Raw genomic sequence first — 7,288 nt, 5'->3', positions numbered from 1 at the left:
TGATGCATACATAAGAAATAACAAATAAAAGTAACAACGGCCTATTTAACATCGTTCGAGTTTATAAGTTAAAATAATGCTAGTTAGATATTTGTATAGCATTAATGATGCAGCTGAATTTATGAATGCAGCTGAAATTGACAATATGCGCAAGGTGCATTCGATATTATGTTTTTGTCAAGAACAGTAAAACATCGACACGCATTGCATCACTCGCGCTCGTGAGAACAAAGCAGCACTCTAGGCTAACATTACTCAAAGTAAAGCTGTTTAAACTAATCTCTGCTAGGTTAAGGTTTTTTTTTTTAAATAACATTAGCAGTAAGATCCACTTCTTACAAAGAACAAGTTTTTTAAATTTTAAGAAAATTTCGTAATGCATAAATATGCCACTGAAAGAGAGAGAAATAAGTGTGAAGCATGTCACCGTTTTGATAACTCACGATAAAAAGAAACTGCAATTTGGGAAGAGGTGAGAGGTTTTCCTACAGTTCAGTTTTTTTCGGCTTTTCTTCCTCATCCAAATCAATATCTGAAACATCGATATCTTCTTCAACAGGCATCTCGCCATCCTTGCCATTCCATGGTTCAACAAGCAAGATCTTCGGGAGTTCTGCACCTTTCACCGGTGCCGTTTGACCTTTACCATAAGAAAGATCCCTTAAAAATTCTTGAATTCCGAAGACACCAAATGAACCCTGAAAGTCTAGAATTATTCAGTTCTAATTCAATAAGACTCATCTTCGCATAACTTTCACATGATGCTAGTCAATAAGTGATTTTCAAAATAACCTTGCTACAGACGTGGTAAATCAGGAAATTATAACTCATGACGGAATATCGTACTCGGAAGAACCAAAGACAAACTTTTAACATCGAAAATTTCATTTTACGATAGCTCAGCGCTGCCAAAGCCGGATAACCGAAACCACCCATGCCAAATGCTTCCTCCAGTTCAGTTTGTTTACCTGCCTCTGTCCATAGCCAACCCCATATATTTCGTTTGAATTTTTTTGCCGATTCTTTCAAAACCTAAAGTAAAATAAGCACATTGGTAATATAAATACAAGAACAACAAAAACATTTTTAAAACTTTTCGAATATTCCCGCCTAAAAAATATAGTACCTCTAAGTAATCGTTTCGACAGCTACTTTGGCAATCAAGAATATGCGGCAGCACAGCAATTATACAAAGCTGCTTTTCTTTGCAAGCGTTATCGACAACTTCTTGTGAAACTGCTTCCATAACTTCTGGTTCTGGCATATTTTCAGCTACCTGGGAAATAAAAAAAATAATGTCCTCGATTATTTTCTTTCACTGGCCGAATAGACGACACTTTACCGCAATCTTTATTTGAATTCTAAAGTTTAGATTAATTTGAAGATTAAACACTCCAACAGTACCCAGAATACATGTATATATAATCCATGAAAGCAAAACGCTTACTTTGTTAAGTGCATACTGGACAATATCATCGCTGGTTCGTCCACCAACGTAATCTTCGGCGTCACTAGCGCTTGAACCCGGTGCGAAAAATTTGATCGTTGGAAAACCTTTGATACCAAAACGCGATGCCATCGCTTGATGCACCGTTGCATCCAAAGCACCAACCTGAATATGCAGTGATTTCGTGAAAATCATTTCATGAAAATGGTACAAAAACAATAACATCTGATAACAGTTAGCTTAAAGATGGCTTTTTTGAAAATCATAACCATAAGTACATAGGTGAGCGTGCCAATTTTAGTAAATAGCATTTGTGTTATGATAAAAGAGCACATGATGAAAGAAAAACAACTTATACCTTTACTTTACCTGCCAATTCCGAAGCAGCCATTTCCCAATGTGGTTTCAAAGCTTTACAATGACCACACCAAGGTGCAAAGAATTCCACAATCCAAATATCCTTACTGTGAAGCACCAATTCCTCAAAATTGCTGTCGGTCAATTCAATCACATGTTTACCACTGCCTTTCTTATCATTATAACTACTCGACTTGCTTGAATCGCTAACACCCAGTTTCGCATTTACTGTTTTCCGAAGCTCATTTATTAGTGATTCTGCCATCGCCTGTGCCGTTCGAGGACCTTTAATAATTTTATTTCTGCGATTTTTAAATGGTTTCTTTCCATATATATTTGAAAATGTCAAGAGTGAAACAAGCATTGTGATGAGAATGATTAGTTCCATCGTTTTGAATGAACGAGTAAGTCTCAAAGATTCGATAAAAAAAATGGAAGGACAAATAAAGGAAATTATCTACATTATGAACAAAAAATGCGTCAGACCAAAAAATAATCGAGATATAAAAGAAAACTAGCCTTGGTAATCCATTGGAACCTTTTTATTAGCACCAAATATTTTAATTGTAGGGAAGCCTTGTACATTATAGGGAGCACCCACTGACTGATGTTGAGTCATGTCCACCGCTCCAACTTTGAAAATACCTTTCAAGGCATTTGCCAGCTTCATATATTCGGGAACTAATTTCTGGCAGTGACCACACCTGCAAAAAAACTGTATTTCAAGTTGTCCCCAAAAATAAAATATGTGATAGGTGTACTAAAAAATAAGAAAATATGTGGAAAGTATGCCAAATAATAGCTGATAGCTTACCACGGCGCAAAAAATTCAACAATCCATATTTCATCGCTTTTCAACACTTTGTTATTGAAATTCGATTCTGTTAATTGGATTATATCATGATTACCGTCATAGAGTGCATGCGATAATCCAACCAAAACTACAACGTCAATTATGAATGGTAAAGATTATCAGCAAGTATTCAATGAAAAATAACCTCGCCTTTTAAACCAGTTCATCATCAATGTCGATTATACTCTGATGAGTCTTGGATTTCGAGGTGCTAAACTTTAATTAATACTTCGTAGTAATTTGATGCATAGGGCATACGAAATGTTATTTTCCTTCCCAATTTTAAATAAGAAAAGGAGTCGGAAATATCGTAATTAGGTAAAAATAAGTAGTACTTTGAATCTTGGATACACTAAAATTGCCTTTAATTAAGTTTCGCCAGCAGTTAAAACAAAACTCAATGAATCAATATAATCCAAGTGAACATTTATATTCCGAACCACATACAATATTATATTTCCCTCTCTCTTCCTTTTCTTTAGTATTAGTTAATTTTTCTACTTGTTCTTCTGATAAGTGTTGCTACTCTTCTAATTTCTTGAAAGAAAATATTGAGATTCTGCTGAATTATCTCAAAAATAATTGATCGAGGGGGGGAAAAGCAGTTCCGGGTGGGAAGAGATGGTACAAATAATTCATGTGGAGAAATTAAAGAGAAGTATTAAATGAAGATGCTACTCATATCATATATCACATCACGATCCATTCCTTCCCCTATATAATATACAATTGGTAGTTATGTTATAAATAGGAAAAATTACTTGTTAAGACAAATGACTTCATTGCCATGAACTCGATCTATTTTGACAGTTTCCTTCTTCTTCACCAAAGAGAAAGAGAGAGAAATGAAGATGGCTATCGTGCGCAGTGTGTGGGTAGTTTGATTTGTTGTCGTTATTTCTGAAGTGGACGAAATGCAACGTCACACTAACGGTTGGCTGGGTCTCGCAGCGAACTGGTTTTCAAATTCACAGTTGCTAGGAGAAAATAAATTTGTAAATTAGGAGTATATTCTTCGTCTTCTTTTTAAACTGTGCGTAGAAAAGAAAAAGAGAAGGGAGAGATATATGCAGAGGGTTCTAACTAACGAGACTAGAAGCATCTGACATATGGATTCCACGCTCGTCACCACCAATTACCGAATAAGCCAGCATTGTAACATTCGTACCCAAACATTTTCTTGATGCGTGGTATATTGGGGTTCTTGCCAACACTTTGAGTTTCACTTTGGGTTGATAATATGTCCACAAGTCTTTGTTTCGAACGGAGGACTTACGGCGAGATCAAGGGTTACATGGAACACGCTTAGTCACAGTCAGTTTTGGACCCTATAAGTGAACGTCCAGCTATGCTAGTGTTGTGGGTACCGTCAACGATGGGATCACAATTTCAGAACGAGACATCTGACTATCCGCATGAAGCTATCCGCATTCGAATTTCGAATTTTCATGTTGCTTGGAGGGAGTGTGGATGTTGGCACGGAGACGGGTAACTTCTTATGCTCTTCGCAAATCCAGTAGAAAGCATTATCTGTCTCTTTGTCTATAGGACTTCAGTAATCACACTGCATGACCTTATAACTTTCATTTTAATTTTACTCTGAGTTTCTCGTATGTAACTCACAGCTGAACCTCCCTAAGCTTATAATAATCGCAGATGGGACGATTCCTTATCTGATCTATTGCGGGTAGTGTTGTAGTATTTCGGGCAACTCTTTGTCCTACATGGAGATGGAATTTAGTCGTTTATAAACAATCTGAAATTGCTCTATAATTGCGCTTCAGCGACTCGAGCAAATGTTAGATTTTGTCGATAAGTCAGAGTGGGACACTGTTGTGATTCTCTATGGTGATGATATTCGATGACTTTTGCATGGACTGAGAAGATACCGCTACGAAAAGAGCGTTTTTTCATGTCGTTCTAAAAGCGCTTTTCTCGTTGATATTTATTGCTGGGTCGCGATTTATTTGAAAAGCTGGTAAGATGGCGAAGGTGATAACCGATGATCAATATATGGATGCTATCCAAAAATTTTTCAATAAGAAATTAAAACAGTTCCAAGAAGCAGGTGGCTGGGATGTAGTCAATGAAAAAGCACAACATTGTACCTATAACGTATGTCACCTTAATTTCTCAACTTATTAGTCGAAGATAAGGAATGATACGTTTTAATTTTGTCGAATCTATTTGTAAATATTGAGAGTCGTAGCTTGTTCTATTACCGAGTTCATAGGTGGAGAATTGGTTATCTAATTAATTGTTAATATGGCTAGATATAATGTCCAGTATTATTGTATTCAGTATGAACTGATGTTATTATTGTGACTAGATTTTATACAAAAATATTTTTTCCAGCGTTACCTGGACATTGGAACTGAAGATTGTGAAAACACAGCAAAACTGATTGAAAGTTTGATGGTCACATTGAAGACAATGAGACGTGAAATGCATGCTGAAGTTGAGCGTTTAGAGGCCAGACAGCTTGAACACGCTAATTTTACAAAAATGGTTGAAATTACTGATAATGTGACAAAGAAAACAGAGAGTATGACTTATAATATTGTACAATGTAATTGGGATTAAAACTTCATATTTTTTATATATAAATGAAGACCTTTAGGCGACTTCAATTTTATTTTTGTATAACATATATAGTCAAATTCTTCATTCGAATCAACAGTATGTGCAGGTATCTCTGAGAGCTGCACAAAAAATACGAATGTGGATGACGAGTTGATCGAAGGAGTAGATCAAGTTGTTTCGCATTCCTCCATCCCTGTTGTCAATTTGTAAGTCTTATTTTTGCTTCCTTCTTACATTTCTCACTGTACTAGCTATGCCTTTTCTTTGATCGAAAAATGAAATAGTGACGATGCCTTTTCTTTGTTCATTTCTTTGATCAAAACGTGAAATATGAGTGCTTTGTCACTTGACATGTGTGGCAGTTACTTTTTTTGTAGAGAAGCGCCCGCTTCAGGATTGCAAATATCAGCAAGCACTTCAAGAAGTAATCAGAAAAGTACTTTCAAACAAGGTATCTTTTGAAAATCATTTTAGTCTTTGTTCTATTAGTAAAAAGAGAAAGTGGAAATGCTGTAGTACGAGACCACTATCTTCTAAAGATTCGAAAAAAATCTTGAGGGGTTATATTTCACATCTTTTGAGGATATTGTGAAAGTTGACTTTTGCTTCATTGTGAATTTCAGCACAACGAGAAACAATTAAAATATTTGTTGAGAAATTGTATAGACCGCCAGCATCCCTAACAGGCTCATTTACGGTAGATCAAGATGAAGAGACAGTAACGTTTTTGGAACCAATGCATGTTTTGACTTTCGAAGACACAACAGTGGATGGCATTGTAAGAAGCAAGGACAACCTGGACCAAATAACAAATGTATGTTTCGGGTTGTTTGTTCATTGGACATAACAAAAGAGCCAAAAAAACAGCAGTATGAAAATCTCAACATTTGGATCATAACTGTATACTTTTGCAATGTTTTCGTCAGAAAGTCAATGAGATCTGGGGAATCAGAAGTGATGTGTCTAAATTATAAATCTCAACTGCGTTTATTACTATTTGCATTTCTGAATTCTTAAAATTATCACCATTACTTGTTGTAGTGGCCCAATATATGCACACTTTATCGTTTATTACGAGTTTAGATTCCGCTTTATCGTATCTTTGGTTGTTGTGTTGAAAATTGTATCTCGAAATACGTTTTGAGCAGTTAGAAATACAATATTAATCCAGAAAGAACTTTGACTCCATAATTTACCAGTCGGTTCAATGTCATACAAGTGCTGAATACTTTGACAGAATTTGACGCATTCCGAACAACTTATATTTAAATCATTATCAGTTTTTTTAGAGCTCGAAGAAAGGAAGTATAGAACCAGTACGCATATCAGAACCTCCGGTAATGAAGTCCGAACTTGCCAAACAATGGATTCGTGAAGTTGCAAGGAAAATGCTTTGAAAGTTCAGTATAATGTATTCTTTTTTGGTATACTCTGTTTACCTAAGGCTCAGGAAGTTGTCTCGGAGTTCTTGAAACGGAATTTCCACATTCGCACTCACCATAAAACCTACCACACTGTCAAGTTTAAATGTCAAACAGACTTTAGTTTGAAGATGTTTGGTAAAATAGACTTCCACTTTATTAAGTGACATATGAACAAAAATATCCATAAAAGTTCTTACTTCTACTGGGCGTATATGCTACCCCATCATTAGTGGAGTTATTATCAAAATGATCGGCTACGTTATTGAATTGTGTTTCGAAGGACGTGCAGTGCAAGTCCTTACAACTGTATTTTATTTCAAGTTTGCGTAGTGAGCAAATTAATGGTATTACTACAAGAACTATAAAGAACAGATTCCGATTACTCACTGCACATATGTAAGTGAAAGTGATTGCGAAATTCATTATTTCAAAAATGCTAATATTCACACTTATGTGTCGAGTGGCGAGTTCAGTTTAATGTGAATTAGGTTAATGATCCGGAGTAACATCTAATTTCCTTCCCAGTCAATATACATTATACCCGTCGTGTATCATTTAACATTACTTTTTGATCAATTCGGGATTATCTAATCATCACACGAAAACCCTATTAAAACAGAGACG

The 7,288-nt window shown here is 35.6% G+C and overlaps 2 protein-coding genes across 2 annotated transcripts; one reads left to right on the top strand and one right to left on the bottom strand.

Annotated features, from left to right (window-relative positions):
* Nucleotides 1-3,636, bottom strand: LOAG_02996 (TAG-320 protein). Its single transcript, XM_020446186.1, has 8 exons — nt 3,419-3,636; nt 2,619-2,745; nt 2,324-2,508; nt 1,806-2,089; nt 1,448-1,612; nt 1,127-1,276; nt 868-1,032; nt 1-698 (listed from the first exon to the last, which is right to left on the bottom strand). Exons 1-8 carry the CDS (start codon nt 3,444-3,446, stop codon nt 486-488), a joined length of 1,317 nt encoding a protein of 438 aa, XP_020303440.1. The 5' UTR covers nt 3,447-3,636; the 3' UTR covers nt 1-485.
* Nucleotides 3,637-4,042: 406 nt separating this feature from the next.
* LOAG_02995 (hypothetical protein) lies at nt 4,043-6,761 on the top strand. The gene is made up of 7 exons (XM_020446185.1): nt 4,043-4,145; nt 4,442-4,772; nt 5,013-5,202; nt 5,347-5,446; nt 5,618-5,691; nt 5,864-6,054; nt 6,530-6,761. Exons 2-7 carry the CDS (start codon nt 4,641-4,643, stop codon nt 6,635-6,637), a joined length of 795 nt encoding a protein of 264 aa, XP_020303439.1. The 5' UTR covers nt 4,043-4,145; nt 4,442-4,640; the 3' UTR covers nt 6,638-6,761.
* Nucleotides 6,762-7,288: the final 527 nt, after the last annotated feature.

Source organism: Loa loa (assembly GCF_000183805.2).
Source record: "Loa loa unplaced genomic scaffold supercont3.485, whole genome shotgun sequence".
NCBI lineage: Eukaryota > Metazoa > Nematoda > Chromadorea > Rhabditida > Onchocercidae > Loa > Loa loa.
The sequence above is the reverse complement of the archived record's forward strand: the minus strand, read 5'-3'. Positions and strand labels throughout refer to the sequence as shown.

Coding starts and splice junctions, on each gene's coding strand:
- LOAG_02996 (XM_020446186.1), bottom strand. CDS start 3,446: ATGGCAATGAAGTCATTTGTCTTAACAA. Junction 2,090..2,323: donor GGTTCCAATGGATTACCAAG/GCTAGTTTTCTT, acceptor AAATTATTAAAG/GTCCTCGAACGGCACAGGCG. Junction 1,277..1,447: donor TCCAGTATGCACTTAACAAA/GTAAGCGTTTTG, acceptor TTTATTTCCCAG/GTAGCTGAAAATATGCCAGA.
- LOAG_02995 (XM_020446185.1), top strand. CDS start 4,641: ATGGCGAAGGTGATAACCGATGATCAATATATGGATGCTATCCAAAAA. Junction 4,773..5,012: donor CACAACATTGTACCTATAAC/GTATGTCACCTT, acceptor TATTTTTTCCAG/CGTTACCTGGACATTGGAAC. Junction 5,692..5,863: donor GAAAAGTACTTTCAAACAAG/GTATCTTTTGAA, acceptor TGTGAATTTCAG/CACAACGAGAAACAATTAAA.